Below are 18652 nucleotides of genomic sequence, written 5' to 3'. Positions count from 1 at the left end.
TGTATGCTACGTGTACTGCGTTAGGCTAACCGAGACTTGTCATTTGCACTTATATATTGTTGCTCTTTTGTTAGTTTTGACTGCTTTTATTGTCCTCATTTGTAAGTCGCTTTGGATAAAAGCGTCTGCTAAATTACTAAATAAATAAATAATAAAAATACAAATACATGTAATACTGATAATAATACATGTCATCAGCTTACCTGAATCTCATAGTGTTGTTTCTTAGCTGTTGACGGGACTCTTCTATTGCACTGCTGAAAAAAAAAGAAGTTACGATATTTAAATATTTGCGTATATTGTGAAGAAAATGATACACTGCAGTTTCAATAACGTAATATTCAAAATCAATCGTAATATCTCACCTCGCCTTTTCTTTTCATATGCGGTTTGTTTTGTTCTGGTGCATTTTCATTTCTTTCTTGTAATGTGTTGCGACTACTATTAAAACACAAACGTTATAAAGAAATGAGTAAAGTTATTGGGTTTTTAAGGGTTAGCCAAGTCAAACATTCGACGAACAAATTCAACAACAGAAACTAATCATTCTTACCTGCGTCTTGACATTTTCTAAACAAATGGTGTTTTTCTCCTGTGAAACAGAAACATAACGTTACGACGTTAAATTACACTGTTATTAACCAGCACCTTTTCAGCCTAAATTAAGAATAGTGTAGTTACTACATATCTAAAACGTATTTATAAAAAAATTAAGCATTTAAGAGAAATAACTTAACAAGGCTTAACAATAAACACTCAAGCTTTAGCCATTTGACCAGAGAGATGTTACATAAGTTACATGAGCAGAAATATCGAACGAATTTTTATAATTCATAGGAATTAAAAATAATTTTAAGTCGAAAGGCACTGAGAGTAAATGCAAAGTCTACACAAGCAGCAAGATGATCATCTGATGTTTTAACTGAAACCAGAAATACATGATCCAGTTTTGTAGGTTTATGAAAGGACAGTCCGCGCCAATTTACATGAAGCGGGAGACTACAGCTGCCCCCACAAAAACCCATCGAAGATATATTTAAAGCGCATTAAGCACCAGTTTAACCGAAAATACAGTTAAGGTAACCCTTTGGTTACCCATACCACCTTTCACAATAGCAGTTATTTTCACAATTTCAGAAAGAGTTTACAAATCTAATCTGGCGCCTAGCAGAACTGGCTAACTTTCAGCAACATCCCCCCTCCGAGGTCCACATTACATTAAACTTTTGCCTATGAGATACTTCTAAACACATTCATTGCGCTTTCTGCCTAAATAATCGAACGTTAGCTAAAACAGCTGCTTTAAGGGGTCCCGAAGGGATCTTCAACTCTAGTCGTAACGTTAGTCGTAAAGTTAAAAGGCACAAACTTCCGTTTTAAAGCCAAAGCAACATAAAACAACAGCACTGTGCCTTCTAAAACATGTTGACAACACGATTTTAACGAAGTAAAATTAAAATAAAAAAGATTACAGGTGAAAGAAGACTAAAGTAAGCGTCCTTACCGCAGTGTTCAGTACGAATGAACGAATGGATGGCGCCAAGGTTTATATAGTCCAGCGGTTCGCGGCTACTGCGCATGCGCATGCGTGGCGCTCTTTTCAGCCTTTAAAAACAACCCGAAAAACTATATATAACATTGTGTTTTGGGGCTAAAAATGACCAGACAGTCTGATGTGTGATGGTTTAAAAAATCTGCATGGAATTAGAAACGATAATATTGTTTCTGAGAAACCTACAGGAATGTTTGTGGTTTGTAGACTTGCTTTTAGCCGCGTCGAGCTTTGGTTTAAATGTGTAAAAAACGCGTTTTCCTGCTTTCCCGGTTAAACGAATCCGGGGCTCGAGGACCTAATGCATCATATGCGAGTATGTCTGTGTGTTAAAAGTCGCATTTATATGAAATAATGAAGAGTTTTTGACTTTGAGGAGAAGCTTCCTAGTTTGACAGCTACTAGTGGGCGGGGATTTGAATCGGTCTGACCAATCATGGCTATTCTGCGAGAAACAACGTGCTCTTGTAAACAAACCCATGAGAGGATTCTTATTCTGACAGGCAATGATAAGCGTATTGTAAATGATACTTACCATTAATCTTATCATAATATTATTTGCATTTCACAAGCATAGATGTCAATTTATCAACCTAAAGTCTTGTTTGTTGTTGTTCTTAAAGAAATTATCTTGATTCTGTAATTATCATGTACAATTTTTGTGACAAGGCGTTTGTATGTCTTCTAGCCACTGGTTACATTGTTATATTGATCTGAGCATAAAAACAAAAATGACATACATTTTACCGCTTTTCCACCCGGCAAAAGAAACACTAAATAACACACAAGGGAAATACAGTTCTGTCGATACAAGATCAATGCGACAGCTCTACTTAAACACGCAAAACTGTGTTGTTTTAACCTTTTGAAAAACGACAAAACCCCAGGAATAGTTTTTGGAGGGATGTGAAAGCGGCGCGAATTCTTCAAACAGTAATCCCGCTCAGCCTCTTTTGTTTTGTGTATGTTAAAATACGTCACATCCGGGGTGAGGGGAACTATTGCTACGTGCAATATATAAATAAATAACTTCTTCGTCACGTACTACAGTACATGTCTTCCAAATGCAGACATCCCCAGCATTCTATTTTGCATTAACATTTACAAAACAAAGTTATGAAAATTCTGAGGAACTCAGAGGACCATTCCAAACAATTCGTCTAGTACAAAAGCTACTGCCACATTCAGAAATGAACTTTCTTATTAAGAATGTATTCAAATGCATTTTAACTTGTGAGGAAATAACATTACGTTTCCCTGGTCATATAAAACAGTGTCACCCAAGTATTAAAGAATTCAAATATTATATATAATATACAAATCAAGTACTAAAGAAATTACAAAAAAATCCACAAGTCAGAAAAAGCAAATATGGTATATTCTGATTTATATATTTTTACATCTGATTTTAGTCAGTAATCAAAGCCACCATATTAGCTGCTCATTCAGCATTGCTGAGAGACTATAAGACTATACATGCTACAGGTCACTAGGCACAAGAGGATTAGGAATCAATATGAAAAAATATATGAAATGTTCGATAACAGAAAAACAAAATGTATTAAACTGACATTTTTACCCTAGCATTTTAAATATATTGGGCATTTTTGACCCTATCAGTAACCTCTAAAAGCACCAATGCATCAAGGAGAAGAACGAGGAGGGCATGATTAAACTGGTACAGTTAGAAATCTACTTTATTAAGGTTAATACCCACACTGGTACAATGAATAATAGGCTTGCAGTAATCATGGTTTGGGATTCTTTAGAGATTAGCTGGGTTGAGTTACAGGTTGGGATGGGTTCTTGGAACGCTCATGAGTGGAAACCTTTCATTATAATTTGGTGTGGTGATTAAGTTACAGTATAACTTACACATGATGCCTGAACATGCAAACACCACCTAGTCTATAAGCCGTATGTCATTATATTTTAAAATTTCTGTTTACTAACAGAAAAGGCAGAAACCTTCATTTGGTATTAAAACATTTATTGAGAAGGGAGTATACATAATGGCAATTGGTTTCGAGACATTTGAAATGAATTTATTTGCAAATTATACTACTCATATAAAACAGTCTGTTTATGACATTTATCCAAAAACGTATCAGTTCAAGAAAAAGATAAATAAGCAATGCTAAATAATGCTAAAACCCTACACTTTTGGCAAAGTGCTGTATTATTCCAGTAAACTAAAAAACAGCCAAAGCATAGTCTAAAACTTAGCAATGCCACAGAGAATTTTCTTCACACAATAAACACAAAAAACATTTGCTACATTTCGTGTAAAAGTTGACAGAGCAAGTGGCTCACAGAGACAAGGTAATCCTCTGTGCATAGTAAAATTACATTTGTTTGTGTCCCTTTGGACAAATTTCAAGTTCTTCACGGATGCATTGTCATACTGTTCACCTGGAAGGCACATGATCCCCAAATGCAATTCAAGGCAAAATTAGATCCCTGTTATGAATACCAAATATCAGGTGTCTACTGACATAGTGGAAGAGGGCCTCTCCAGTATTACTCAAGGAATATGAAGAGAACCTTACGTCCCTCCCATTCCCTTCGTCCACAGAGAAAAATGTCAGAAAATGCAATATACTGCTCAACACAGACTGCAGCAAGAGAAAGAAGAAAAGCTGTAGGTGTTTTCCTTGAGTTGCTCATGCATGTAATATGCATTCGACTGAATGTCTAGAGTCGTTTAGGGGTGACATTTACCTTGGCAGTGTCACCGGAAATTTACAACACCAGGTCGCGCGAGATGAAGGAATAAAGAGTAACAAACATAACCTACGAAGAATTTTAAGTTCGTTGCTACTTTTCAATATTTTGCTGTGTAACTAATCAAATAAAACATGAAAAAGGCATATAACACAAAAAGTCACTACATTGAAAGAACTAAAAAAAAAAAATGTAAAAAATGCTAACAGTTTCACTCCATCGTCAAAGGCTTTAACAGTCAGTTAAGAGAAAGAGTTTGTTTTCACAGTCCTCGGAGGAGCAAGCTTTCATTCAAAGTGTGAGACATACGTTATATTAAAGATTTACATCAATGACAAATATTTCCACAAGGTAACATACACAAGTTAGAGGTTCTCCAGTATGTACAGAGACAATTTACCGTCTGCAAGTAATCTGCATTTTTAGCAAAGAGCAAAGGTGAACAGTGATGACCCTGAGACATGTACTGCAGATATGGAGCAAACATGAAAATTAACATTACAACACTTGATGTCTTTTTTTGTTTGTTTTTCACCTGTTGGAAAATTAGCACTACACAGTCATACATCAAATCAGTCACTAAAAATAGGAAAAACTGCTTACATACATATCTATGCAGATAACACACTCTTATCAACTTCATACTGATATGTAATATATTCAATATTTTTTTTCTTTTGAAAATATTTTGGAAGTTTTTTTTTAAATATATTTTACATATTTTGAAATCTACTGTGGATACAAGGCTTTTAGTGATAATAAACCCAGTATATTTAAAATTATTTAAAAGAGAAAAAAACAAAAACAAAGAGGAAGAAAGCACTGATCTACAGAATCACAGGCAGGTTCCTTCCTAACCAGAAAAGTGCTGCTGATGATTTCATCACTGATGTGATTGAACTTAGTATGGCTTAAAAAAAAAAGAAAAAGGCAAAGACAAGACAAGTTAAAGGCATTGAAAGTGCCAAGCTGCCTACACATGCTCCAACAGAGCACTACAACATCATGCTCACTATAACAAAACACTTGGTTATTCAACCTTCATGACATATAACATAAGACAGAACCAGATGGAGTCTATAAAGGAAACACGATGCAGACACATTCAGCTCGAGCGGAACCTGCCGTGAAGTAAAGTGACCTATGGCATTGATTCTAAAGGACTCCGTTCCTTCTGGCGAAAGAACAATTCTCCCAGTGTGGAAGGGGTGGCGTGCAGGGGAGGACGGGGGAGTGCAGTGGGGACCGTCTCAGTAGTTGTACTGCCTCTGGCCCGGCTGGTGAACGTAGCCTCCAGTGGCTTTGGCCTGTCTGGCTCCGCCATCGCGCAGCAGGTTGAGGCGGCGGAGGGCGTTGCGGGACAGCTGCTGGCGCTCCACGTTTTCACGGATGCGCTGGGCCAAGCGGCCGTTCTTGGTCTGCTCCAGAAACCCGGCGTGAGCAGAAACCAGAGCAGCTCTGTAGCAGCCAGAAGGGTGACTGGGCCGTCGCTGAACGTCAGATCTGCAAAGCCAAACAGAATCTGTGAGATTCGACTATTTCAGATTGTTATATAACATTTTTACACGGCCCTCTGACATTTTTGATTCTGATGGGTCAGACGCAACATTTCAAGGTCTGGTGGTTTCGAGGATGATTTTTTTTGTAGATTGTAATGCATTATAACACAAACCGTTCCAATTTACATCAATATCTCATGTCCACATAATTATTTAATTGGTGAAATGCCATGTAATAAGTTGTATGATTGTACATGACCCCTAAACATTTTTTTGTCTTGACTCAATAAAGTCTTTTGTGACCATTTATTTACTACAAGTAGCCGTGTAATAAGCAAGATAATGTACATCCAGACAGTAGTTAGCACCAAATAAACCCCTTCAGAGTGATACACTTTCAAAAATAAGGACACAACGCTGTCACTGGGGTGGTACCCTAAGGTACAAAGCTAAAAGGTACACCTTTGTACCTTATTTTTCCCTAAATGAGACACGTTATTACAGTTTTGTACCTTTTTCTGAGAGTGTACAGTGGAATAATCTCCTGACGGGTTTTATTCTGTGATAACAACCAGCTGGTTGTACATTAACACTCACAAACAAAGCTCTCAATCTGCCCTTTACCTTAAAATCGATGGCTCACGGGTGCCGTCCTTGGCAGGTCGTTGACGAGGGCTGTGAACGGCGTACACGGACATGCTGGGATGCTCGATCAGAAGGTTCTCCAGAGGACTGGTCTCCAGCAGGACCGGAGCTCTGCCTCCAGCCATGAAACACGGCGGAGGGGTGATGAACCAGCTCTCTTCCAGCCCACATGTCGCCTCTAGACGCAAGAAGTTGCCGTCCTCTGCGTCAGTGTCTAACGCCGAATCCAGAGAGGAGCAGGAGGAGCAGCGCACGGGAGAGTCCAGGGGAGCGACATCGTCAGAGCACACCTCCACCAGATCATCTCCACACACACCGGAGCAGGCCTTCGCTACAGGAGCAGAGAGCAGAGAGGATGTTACTACATGGCTTCCTATAGTAATCAGTTCATTGGATTTTAACAAACTTCTCTCTGTAACATTTAAACATCAGTGTTTCACTTGTTTTGCACTGTTCACACTATTCATAAAACCCCAAATTCAGCATGAAATGGAAATTGTGATCATTTTTCTTTCCTAATGTGAGTGAAACTGCTTCTTGAGCAAGAAAAAACGATGAGGGCACATGAAAAAAAAAAGAAAAGAGGAAGAGTAATGTGCCCAGATAATTTTTTTACTATAAACACTGCAATACTCCATAAAATTTTTCAAATGTCCATTTTAATTTCATGGTGACTTCAAACTTTTCAAAGTGATTTGACACTGGAAGACAATACAATGAGGGGAAGGAAAAAAAATCCCATTGACACTGAAGAAGTACTAGGCCTATATTTCATCCAAGTCATATGTAGAGTGTAGCATATTACACAAAGTAACTTGGAATGCTGAGAAACCGTAATTCATCACTGGTTAATATTGAAAACATCTGAACATGTTTGAGATATCTCCGTCTATATAATTTAAGTATCACCAGTTCTATCGAAAACAACTCATATGTTTAGACAGAAACCGAGAGAGTAAATATTTTGCACACACTCCACTTTTATTTGTATTCTTCGTGGCTCCTGGCAGGTAACCAGAAAATATGTAAACAGCTGGCTTTTGGGCAGAGCCTCTGAGACGCTACACATTTAGTGTCCTCTAGAGGGCAGTGTAATCGAACTTGAAGTGAACAAGCAGTTAATGTGACAGTTTATGTGACAAATTTGAAATTACAGTGATAACACCTTATATTTACACCAAATGTAACAAGCCCAACTAGTGATTAGAGGGTCCCACACCCATAATATGGTGTTATAGAACACACAGAACTTCCCTATCACAGAGCCACACCTTGTTTATCTGTAGCCTTGCAGCGTCCTGCCAGATGACATCAAACATATTCTCAACTCAGCTGCTTAAAAAGGCTTTTAACCCTCTTACGGCACTCTTCAATGTCCCTGAGAAGCCAGTTAACCTTTAATCCTCTGACCATGACTTCCGTCAAGCTTTATGGTTATGAAACAAGAGAAATGTTTTTAATCTCCATTCCCTTCCTGTCTACCTCAGCCTTCAGGTAACGATTGATGCTTGTAATCGTTCCGTGTTCAAGGCCGGCACGTTTTATGTTCATAAAAGGTCACTTAATCTGTCCTATTTTTATCGTAGACCCCACCATAGACACTTTTGTCTGACAGGCTAAAAGCGTTGTTGCCCATAAACATGTCTGTCGCCCCCTGTCCTAAAACAGGGAACTGGACCATCTCGATTGCCTTGCACCTGAAATATTCACACACATACACAATATGAGAAGGCCTGTATTTGGGCAGGCAGCTTATGAGAGGCATCATGTTAATGAGGGCATCACGTCTGTGCCAGGGGTTACAGAATCTGTAATATGGCTCCTGCAGACCAAGTCATCAGTATCAACCGAGGTGATCTAGGATCGTCTCATGAATAAGAGGACGTTTGCATAGCCAGTCTGCGCTGATTTTGGGGGAAAATAAGCGGAATTCTGTTCAATGCATGTAAAGTTGATGCAAAATGCAGTTTGCGACCCCTTTTATGTACATCATTGGACAAATTTGAGAGTAAAATGGGATATTATATGTATGGCAAAACTTGGCTATATAAACTGGAAATTGGACTGATCAATTTCATGCAGACTTTATTTTCATTTCATGCTGACTTCAACATTATTTAATGGATGGTATGGCCTAAGTGACATCAGCAGAAAAAGAAAGTTGATTCAGACGAAGCGCAAATAGATTTTAATTAAAGATTCTGAAGACACTGGAAATGGACAATTAGAATAGCATGCACCAATGTTCACAATAAAGTTACAAACATGCATTAAAAAAGGTTACAATTACTTGAAATGCTAAGACTGCAACACCCTCATTCTTTTGATACAAACTGCCTGTTCATTTCTGCATTTAGGGAGAAGCTCTTACACAAGATCCATATTTCAGTTCACTAATCAAAAACAGGAAATGCAAGAAAGATCTCTCACCTAGATAATCGACCAGAATCCACTCATCGTCCTCCTCCTTCTCGTTGAAGTCTGGATCCACAGGACATCCATTGCCCTCCTCCAGGGAGTCTCCAAACAAGATGCTGGTGAACCTCTGGAACATGATATTGTCCGGGGCAGAGGCGCGAGGCTGGATAGTCCTGCTGGGAGTGGCCGAGGGCCGGGCTCTTTGGTCATCAGCTGCGGGAGCCGCTTACTGAGATCTTGGTAAAGGTGCTGAAGTGCATTAGTTACTCCTTCTCAGCTGAGGAACACCTGATGAAGATCAGCCATAGCTCTTGTTGATTGTGCACAAACAGGCCCTGGAGGACAAGCAAGAAGATAACCGTGTTGTTAACGAAAATGTACACAAAACCTGACCAGCCTTCAAGTACAGAACATTTCCTGGTTCTGTCATGTTCTGTTGTGATTAGCCATAAATTACAGGTCATAAAATACAGACGGATATTCCTGAGAACAGACCAGCCAAAACAAAGCGGTCTAAAGTATCTCTGCTGTCATAGATACTGCCTGTCCTCTTCACATGAAGCTGATGCCTATGAAAACTGATCTTTGCACAGATACACCCAGCCTCCTTAAGGACTATGACTCATGAGGGTACCCTTATCCGTTGTTTTGCTTGCGACAACAAAGAGAGACAGCTGTGAAGTGAAGGGCTACAAGCTGTTCTTCACCCCACTACATTATTAAACCAAGACAACCAATTCATACTCCCTTCCACCTGCTCATATAGTCATGGCAGCACTCTTTGTTTGTGTGTTTAGGGGGATGGGGGCTATTATGGGGTCACATACATATAATAAGCACCCTTCAGAACCCCAAAAGGAGGATTATAGACTGACAAGCAGAGATAAGCAGGACTGGGGTGGCCTTTGTGTCAGCAGCCCAGAGGAAAACTGTATTGCTGAGAGGTCACTCTTTTATAGCGAAGGAGATATAAATTAAATACACAAAGAACTCCATTATGTATCAGCTTGGTTTTTCATTAGGAGATCTTCACTACATACACATTTCTCAAAGGAAAAGCAGTGAAGAGCACCATTTAATCTCTCTGTTGCTGCAAACAAAACAAAAACAGCTCTAAAAATAAATCATTAAAAATGTTAACACAAAATTGAAATTGAACAAAAAACGTCTATGTACTTCATGTAATAATAATAATAATAAAATGCAAAGTGCGAATTAAGTTGTACTGTACTGTGCTCATGCACGTGACATGACAAAAAGAAAAATACAATTAAAGCAGAATATATTGGAACTGCACTTCCTTTTGAAAAATCATCTTAAACCAGACCAAGCTTGGTCTTAGGTTGGGATCCTACCCTGGCCAAGATTGTCTTCAGCTGATTTAGCTGGTTTCCCCACCAGACCTGGTGAAAACTGGCCAAAACCTTCTGAAACCAGTGAAAACCAGCAAACCATCTTAGACTACTGGTTTAAGCAGTTATTTTAAGCAGGCCCAACCCTGAACGCTGCACACATTTCAGTGTTCATTCACTGATATTGTTCAAACTGCTGGTCCAAAATGGATACAAATGGAAACAACGTTTAATGTGGAAGCACAGAACAAAACAAGGTACCTTACACTTAAGGTAATACAGTTAACTATCTTAGACTGATAAAATACTATTAATAACTGACCCATGCATTAAGAAAGCGTGCACCGTCGTGCTTATTACAATCTGAATAACTGTACAGATGCAAACATACACGAAAGCTGTATTTACTTGTCATATATGATGGGTTATTGACCCGCACACAGAGCCTGGCCGGGGGAGGGATGAGTGTAACCCTACACCGACCGACTGGGCGGACCGCGAACCCAAACGCTTCAACTGACTCAAGCTGAACAAAGCTTAATCCGTAACATCTGAAATGCTCACATTGCAGAAACAAACAATGACCATATCAAATCGCCTGCAGGCTTTGACAGGTTGTGCTATGCAGAATGTCGATATATGTAAATACATTTTTTCTTCCTACATGTTACGAAAATTTCACTTTTTTTTCACAACCTACATTGAGTACATTTTGATAATACATTCATAGTATTTCTATAACGTATTAATGCAGAATGTCGGTCGATCCACAACAGACGTTTTGACTCACCTGCTGCAAAAAGTCATGTAAACAGGAAGAGGGCTGACTTCAAGAACAAAAACAGATCACTTCAAGTGCTTGAGGTAGATTATTTGCCGTGCGATATATACAAATATATAAATACAATTCTTCCCAGAAGAAATTAAAAGTTTCTGGACCCTTTAGCTTTGCAGTCGGTTCTTTTTTCGTTTCTTCTCCGAGGTCTCAACTGCTCCCTTTGTTATTGTTGTGGAAAATTAACAGCTGATCGGTCGTTACGTAGCTGAGGACAGCCTATGGGCGGGACTTGTTAGAACCCCCTCAGCCAATGAAATGGCGCCCCTGACTATGACTGACTGTCACCAACGCACGTGACCTCATCCCGGGAAAGCAAGACCGGGCAGAGCACTCCATGTAAAGGAGTGTCGCTCGTTTGTTGCGTTGTACAAAGTTTTTGAAAATATTCTTTAAAAATATAATGGTTCAATAAGCCTTACATATTGTCATCTTAACGTTTGAACCATGATTGACAGAGCAGGATCATGTAAGTGATCAAATTGACTGAAGACGGAACTATAAAATCATTTGGAAGAATCTACTTGCATTACATAACTGAAATGACTGGAATTTTTTCATGAAGTTTATCTTCAACCAGACAGTGCTAAAACATCCTGATGGCTCTAAAAACGTTTAACTATGTTAATGTGTACCTTACACAGTTTTCATCCAACTAAACAAACTGTTAAAAGAAAACAGCATACGATTATGTGCAGTCAGCTGGTCTGGTCACCATGAACCATGACATAGCATCCTAAAAATGTATTTATTTACTTACCAAATAAATAAATGGACTATAGATTTGATTATTGGAAAAGAACATGATTACACAGCTTCAAACTAGGCCTATCTGACCACAGAATGTATGACTGACCAATCAGAATCAAGTGCATCTAATAATTATTAAAAGACTTGAGTAAAACTGTAATTTTAGGGTAAATTGTAAATGGTATATTCTTTTTAGTTCTTTATTGAGTGAAAATGTCTAGAACAAAACATTGAAATCCTCCCCATTATAGATGTAGGTCACCAGTTTTTTTGGGAACAAAGCACTCCACCCCCCTCAACACAGCTCAGATGGATGTATTCAAGAAGCCTGTTTTGCTAAGATTCAGCCATGGCCATTTTCTGCCCCCGCAAAGACACTATAGTTTTAACAAAAGGTCTTACCCTGGTGAGTCAGCAGATCTAATAAAGCAAGCTAAACATGTTACTGCATCATCCATATATTCAGATAGCTACATTAATCTATATAAATAATATATAATATATGATCATTATTAATAGCTAGTGATATTAAAACACATTTTAGGCATAATGTTAAGAAATGTGCAATAAAATAACACTCCAAATAAAGTTGAATTATAATTTTATTTCAGTAAGTCTTGAGTGATATGTCAATGTTAAAGGATTTGAAGTATACTTAGTATGAATGTATTTTAAATAAATGATGGCATAGTTTTTTATTACTGTATATTTTGCATAATTGAGGATATAAATTTCAGTCCTGCTCAGAATAGTGTTTGTACCCTTTGTCCTGTCTTCCCTCGAAATGAGACAGATGACCTCTTCATCAGGATGGGAAAAAATTTAACTTTCTTTCCTGGTTTGGAATTATGTCTCTGACACAGCCCTTTTTCTAGTAACCTTTCCAATCAGTCCACTTCCACTTTTTCAGACCACAACACTAGTCCCGATTATGTACAGGAGGGACAGTTTTCCTGTTGGATAAATATCTTCTAACACTCCATTTTCCCCTGTAGGATGACGTGAGAGTGAATCAGCGTTCTCATGCGCTGTCATCATGTTTTTCTTCTGTTTCTGGATATTTCCTTTATTTACTCTCCAAAACAAGGCCACACCTGCTCACTCTGGGTTAAACCATAAAGATAAGCCACAACCCACCCTGACCTCGACAGGCCTTGTCTGAAGTGGTGTCAGAACATCCAGTCATTTAACTAACTGATTAAAATGTCAGTTAAGAGTTTGTTGACTATTTGGAAAAGTAACTTTTTGGATGAAGTAAGATTTTATTGCATGCTATTTATTATTTGAGCAATTTTTATAAAAGACGTTATTGTATTATAATAAATTATTTAAAAAAAGCTCATAAAATCTGAACAAAACACATACCTAATTCCACCCTAACTAGGCTTAAGATTTCTAATCTGTTGTCTGAACTGATTCTTATCAAGCCCTGCCATAACAGAACATATTGTCCAATATGTGCATTATGATTCCACAGCATTCCTGATATAAACAACATATTATCCACCGTTCAGAGGTCCAAACTCTGATGTAATTCTGTTAATGTTTAGGGCATACCAAACCTGTTGTGCAAGAAACCATAGTCAAGTTATTTAATTTGATGTAAAATGAGCAAATGAAAACAAGGCTGTGAGGGATAGTAACACCATATAATCTCACAAATCGATGGGAGTTTGTGTGGTGGTCTTTATACAGGTCCATACACATATTCTCAGTGGTAACCTTTTTGGTCATTCTTTGATGGAATACAAGTGTCCATGGATGACGAAACTCATATGTCATAGAATCCTTCTGGCATTTCCAGAGCCTCTTTTTCTGACACAACTAAATGTCAAAAGGGGAGTGTGACGAAGAGTTTAATCACAAAAAGCATTACGTACACAGACATGATCTCTGAAATGACCTGGTTTACTACCTGACACTTAGGTTAAACAAAGCAGACTGAAAAATCAAACACATTGCATAAACTTACAATGGCCCCAAAATGTATTTGGAGGATATGTGACGCATGCATTAAATATCAAATTGTCAAACAAAATGACATTTAGTTTCAAGAAATACTATCACAATCACACTGATTACATTTCAAATAATAATAAACCAAACTGGAAAACCGGATTTGGGCACTTTCTGGACATGTCAAATGTTATGAGCTACACCTGTGAACTTGAACTCAAAATGTACTTAATTTAAAGTGTGCCTTGAAATATGTATCTAAATTTTTAGTATACAGCAATTTGAAGTTCTAATGCCATCCATATAGTCACAAATGTTACAAGAAAGCACTACAGTGAAGGAAAAATCATCTGGAATGAATTTGTAATTGTAAACGTATGTGCATGGTCACAAATGTCAATCTTTTGACCCCATTAACAAAGTTCACTTGAAAGCAATCTGTAATCACATTGCAACACATTAGAACCCTCAGTAATATCTAATGTAAATCAAGTTGGAAATGAAAATGCAGATTGAAACTCAAAGCACCTAAGGCCCATGTGTGACTGTTACGGTTGAGGGAGATCAAGAGTACAGATGATGATGCAAAGAAGCTTAGTGTGACATCTGGGTAGAGGATTGCATCATGTGAAGAGGACAGACAGGCAGGTGGAGGCATGAGCGTGTGTGAGTCAGTGAGCTGTCAGCCATGACATCCTGCACCTGTAGGTCTTGTGGTTGTGCGAGACTACATTCATGTTGAGGCTTGTAAAGAAACTGACGTTAAAATGTCATAGGAATCTTGTGCCTCTAGAAATATTCCTCTGCATACCAAACCCCTTAAAGCATGTAGTAAAAAAGTGACAGCATGATGCATCAAGTTAAGGCCTGAAAAGCCCTGAACAATTTTTAAAATGTCAAATTGAGAAAGATATACTTTGTCATTGAATATAATGTATGATATCACACTAGTATGCCAGTATTGCACTTTTACTGTTGTTAAGATTGTGTAATTTTTTTAGAGCTTGAGAGGAATACAATATAAAGCTTTTTAGACGAGGGACGACCCCCATCCTTAACCTTGTCAGATGCAAAATATGACAAACAGATGAGTTTTGAGTTATGTAGTGGCAAAAAAGTGAAAATTCCAGACAATCATGAAAAACAATGACAAAGCACACAAATGGCTTTTATTAGTCGTTTTGTTGGTTGTTAAAGGTGACCTGATTTGGGACCCATGGACTCAATGCTATTTAACAACTTTTGAAAAGAGTCTCTCATTTGCATTTTATATTGCATAAATATATTGCAAGGAGTTTAATGGAATAGCAAGTGACAAACAATGCTACTGGCATGGCATTTAAATACTACTGACAAACCAGCACAAAATTAAATGAAACATGAAGCACAAATATGTTCTTTGTTGAAATGATCTAGTCAGAACAACCACTTTAACAAAAATTTAACAGCACAATAAAATCCACATCTTCATGTTCTGTGACACACATCTGTTCCTGAACACAATTTTCTATTGAACACACCCACGAGAAACAGGCTTTTACCTTTTCTCTGGAAGAACACGCCTTTCATTTGCAGTCTGTGCAATGACAACCAATTGTGTCCTTTAATGACCTTACAAATTCATTATCAATTATATCTCAAAACAGATAAAACAGCAGTGTATTTGATTAGCAGCCTGACATGTATGAAGCAGTACATTAACAATCTTTATATAACCTAATAAGTTCATTAAAGCCAAATTTTAGTAACTGATCCAGTGTATGGAAAATAGAAATTTGGACTGTAAATTTATTTTGGGAGGGTGCTCAGTGGAAAATCAGCCATTTTGTGCACAAACATGTATGCAATATAAAAAATAATTGCCATTTCATAGTTCATATTATTTTGTAATCATTTTGTTTCATACATTCATTGAAATTCAAAAGGCTATCCACCAATGATCCTGCATGAACCCAAGAACATAAACAGGGGTGAAAGTAATTAACAGGTCACGCACATAGGTTAGGCTGTAACTAACCTCAATGTCAAGCCAACCTGAGAGCAACCAGACGATCTGAATTAGAGAGATCCAACATAACTTTCAATCAAATCAAATCCTTAATGGCAAAAGGAATTGTGCAAACAAATGAAATGTACCATTATTTATTATGCATGCTCTTTTGATAGCAATTTCTATTGTTTAACAAAAGGACACGCAACATAAAATCACTCACTTAAAATGAGTGTCAGCAGCCTCAGACGCTCTGATTAGCATCATGACCGAACCGTGGACAAACAAGCACCCTCTTTAACCTGTGTGGCATCTGCCTTGACTAGATTGAAACAAATAAAAAAAAAAATACATCAAAAACCTGGATTGAAGTCTTTGTCCCTGTCTGCTTTACACTTACAAGGCGATCAGCATAAAGGTCGCTTGCAGTGAAGAACATATGCAAAAGCAGGCAGTGAGCTAGGTGGAAGTTAATAAACAGTCAAATGTTTCACACTGCTGACAAACACCTTTCATTATTATATGACATGATATTTCTGTAACTAAAGACATCACTTTATGGGCGAAAAGATGTACAAGCTAAATTTCACCTCAAAATAACAACAACAACAACAAAAATAAATTATATTTTACATCATAACATTATTTTTAATGTAAAGCAAGCAAATTTTCCCCAAAATTCTCATTATCGTAATATATCTACGTGTTTTGCTTTCACTGGATTTTATTTAAATTAGCATATATTAAAAAGTACAAGCAGTACCAAGATGCATAAATAATTTACAATTTAACAGATATAATTTTTTTGTGTTACAGTTATGAGAAATAAGAGATTATTATATATTCAAGATGAAAAGTGGGCAGAGAAAATGTGCATAACGGTCATTTAAATACGATCACAAAATGGTAAAAAAACAAAAGAAGTTTAGAGTCCAAAATAGGATTCATTTTTAAGGGAAAAATATGATTATTTATTCAGTTGATTTGGGAGTTTAATGTGATCTGGAATGTTTTGACAGGTTTAATGAAATTCATCCTTCCACATGTCTCGGTGTTTGCCAGTGAAACATTTAAACTCTTAAAACAAGACAAGCCTAAATCTATTTGAATGCTAAACAGGAAACAACACCGGAACTACAGACTCGAGTAAATGTTCCTCTTCCATAATATTTGTGTCATGCTTCAGAGTTAAAACAGAACCTGACAAAACACTTCATCTCAAACCTCTTCCCAAAGACCGGATTCACTGCTTTAGAAAAGAGAGAAGAAAAAGCAACTTTGAGCTAAGCACAAAAGAAATGTCCTTCTCTTGTTTTCCTAGAGAGTGTGAAAACAATCCAGGCCTTGATTTTTTTTTCTTTTTTCATATCGTGTTTCTATGGCTGGTTCTAAGTGCCTAAGACAACACACAAAACAGCACCATGATAAGGCTGGCAGGAGTTGGCAAGGCGTTTACAGAAACAAAAGGGCTGAGGGCTGGAATCAAAATAAACTGAATGACCTCTAGAGCCACAGGAGGAAGAAAAATCATTCAATAAAACGGTTTCAAAATAGCAGTTTGGCAAGTTCCTGCAGGAAGGATTCCTCAAAAAGAGTTCATAGTTCAAAACTCGTCTGTTCCTATGGCAACAGGTGGAACAACTGGGCCATTCTGTCAATAAAAAGGCTTTGTGGTGATATTGCTTCTCTTCTCATCTGAAGACCAAAATAAAAGTCTTCACTGAGGTCAATGAAATAGTATTTTAAACTATGAATGATGTCACTTGAGAAACTGGTTCTTACATTGCTAGCAGCTACTGTGAAAGTGTACTGAAAACCCAAACAAACAAGACAATGTGCAAAATGCAGTCAAACTGCACAATCAGGGCACTTGGCATGTGTTGAACTGGCGTCTACAGACTCAGCAGGGGCGAATGTGAACGCACTGAGCCACGCAGACAGCTGTTTGGATGCTAACGCCCATCTCATTGTCCATCATTGCCAATTTGGGCGCCCCAATCCAAAGACGAAGAGGCCCTTCCAAAAGCTCATCGATTCACAGCAGGAACAAACAAACCCTTTCCTCGTTCTCAGACTAATGAGGGCTTGTTCTGGCTAGCTAGCTCGCTTGCTCTCTGCTGGATGGCAAAATTGCATAACCCTGCACAAACGCATACATTTTGAAACACGGTTATGAGGAGTCTTGCGAGTCAGAGTCTTCTTGCTGAAAAAGAACTTTCCCAGACTTCATCCCCTGTCCTCTGCTTCGCTCCACGGACCCGTTGATCTCTCCCAGTGGCAAGTAGGAGTAGTCCGCCCTCTGCCCGCGCGCTTTGCATTTTCCGCACGTCTGGATAAGGTTACCGGCGAGGCTGGCCAGCAGCGACGTTGCCAGGATAGCGCAGACAACCAGCCAGCTTTGTCTGCACACATAAACAAAACACTCTCAGGGGGAGGAGTTGCACTTTGACCTCTGACTCCACCGCTGCTGCCCACAGTCTCCACAAAGCACTTGACTGCACAATCCCTTACTTGCATGTGAAAGGCCGAGCTGACTATTAAATTCATCTGTGCCACTCCGCTGCTGCAGAGTTGTTTACCAGTACAGTCGGGGGAACTTTCAGATTTGTCCGAAAGCTCATTCTGCTAAACAAGGGCCTGGAATTTGTCAGAGTGAATTTCCATGGCAATAATCAAGTTACTCAAACACGCAGATAGGGAATGGTATAAATGACAAGTGGTTTGAGATAACAGATTTTCTGTAGGAAAAACATGTCCTATAATTGTACCCAACATTTAGTTTTTAAAATTAGCAACATTTCCACTATGAAAATAAACCAGAGATGATCACTAGAACGTTCTAAACAAAGGCACCACTGTGATTTTATCAAAACCACCTGTCCTCAGTCCACAATTCAATATTTCACATAGATTAAAATATCTATATTATAG

The 18652-nt window shown here is 38.1% G+C and overlaps 3 protein-coding genes across 5 annotated transcripts in view; all 3 read right to left on the bottom strand.

Annotated features, from left to right (window-relative positions):
• Positions 1–593, bottom strand: part of LOC107666792 (G1/S-specific cyclin-E2-like) — a 4937-nt gene extending 4344 nt beyond the window's left edge. Inside the window, exons 1-3 of one of the 2 annotated variants that reach the window (XM_016458230.1) lie at positions 554–593; positions 366–441; positions 204–257 (exon numbers count right to left, since the gene is read on the bottom strand). In XM_016458230.1, the coding sequence (XP_016313716.1) occupies positions 204–257; positions 366–441; positions 554–567 (144 nt within the window). In that variant the 5' untranslated portion in view covers positions 568–593. The remainder of the gene's footprint in view (positions 1–203; positions 258–365; positions 442–553) is intronic. The other variant, XM_016458231.1, reaches the window with a different exon arrangement.
• Positions 594–5026: 4433 nt separating this feature from the next.
• The window catches only part of LOC107666795 (tumor protein p53-inducible nuclear protein 1-like), an 18766-nt gene continuing 5140 nt past the window's right edge, over positions 5027–18652 (bottom strand). The window contains exons 2-5 of one of the 2 annotated variants that reach the window (XM_016458235.1): positions 10981–11136; positions 8851–9173; positions 6400–6751; positions 5027–5779 (exon numbers count right to left, since the gene is read on the bottom strand). In XM_016458235.1, the coding sequence (XP_016313721.1) occupies positions 5527–5779; positions 6400–6751; positions 8851–8974 (729 nt within the window). In that variant the 5' untranslated portion in view covers positions 8975–9173; positions 10981–11136 and the 3' untranslated portion in view covers positions 5027–5526. Of the gene's footprint in view, positions 5780–6399; positions 6752–8850; positions 9174–10980; positions 11186–18652 lie in introns of those variants that run through there. The other variant, XM_016458234.1, reaches the window with a different exon arrangement.
• nagpa (N-acetylglucosamine-1-phosphodiester alpha-N-acetylglucosaminidase) overlaps positions 16484–18652 on the bottom strand; it is a 13158-nt gene continuing 10989 nt past the window's right edge. Inside the window, exon 11 of the mRNA XM_016458229.1 lies at positions 16484–18123. Coding sequence (XP_016313715.1) covers positions 17892–18123 — 232 coding nt within the window. The 3' untranslated portion in view covers positions 16484–17891. The remainder of the gene's footprint in view (positions 18124–18652) is intronic.

The sequence above is a fragment of the Sinocyclocheilus anshuiensis genome, unplaced genomic scaffold, assembly GCF_001515605.1.
Source record: "Sinocyclocheilus anshuiensis isolate Anshui unplaced genomic scaffold, SAMN03320099.WGS_v1.1 scaffold267, whole genome shotgun sequence".
NCBI lineage: Eukaryota > Metazoa > Chordata > Actinopteri > Cypriniformes > Cyprinidae > Sinocyclocheilus > Sinocyclocheilus anshuiensis.
The sequence above is the reverse complement of the archived record's forward strand: the minus strand, read 5'-3'. Positions and strand labels throughout refer to the sequence as shown.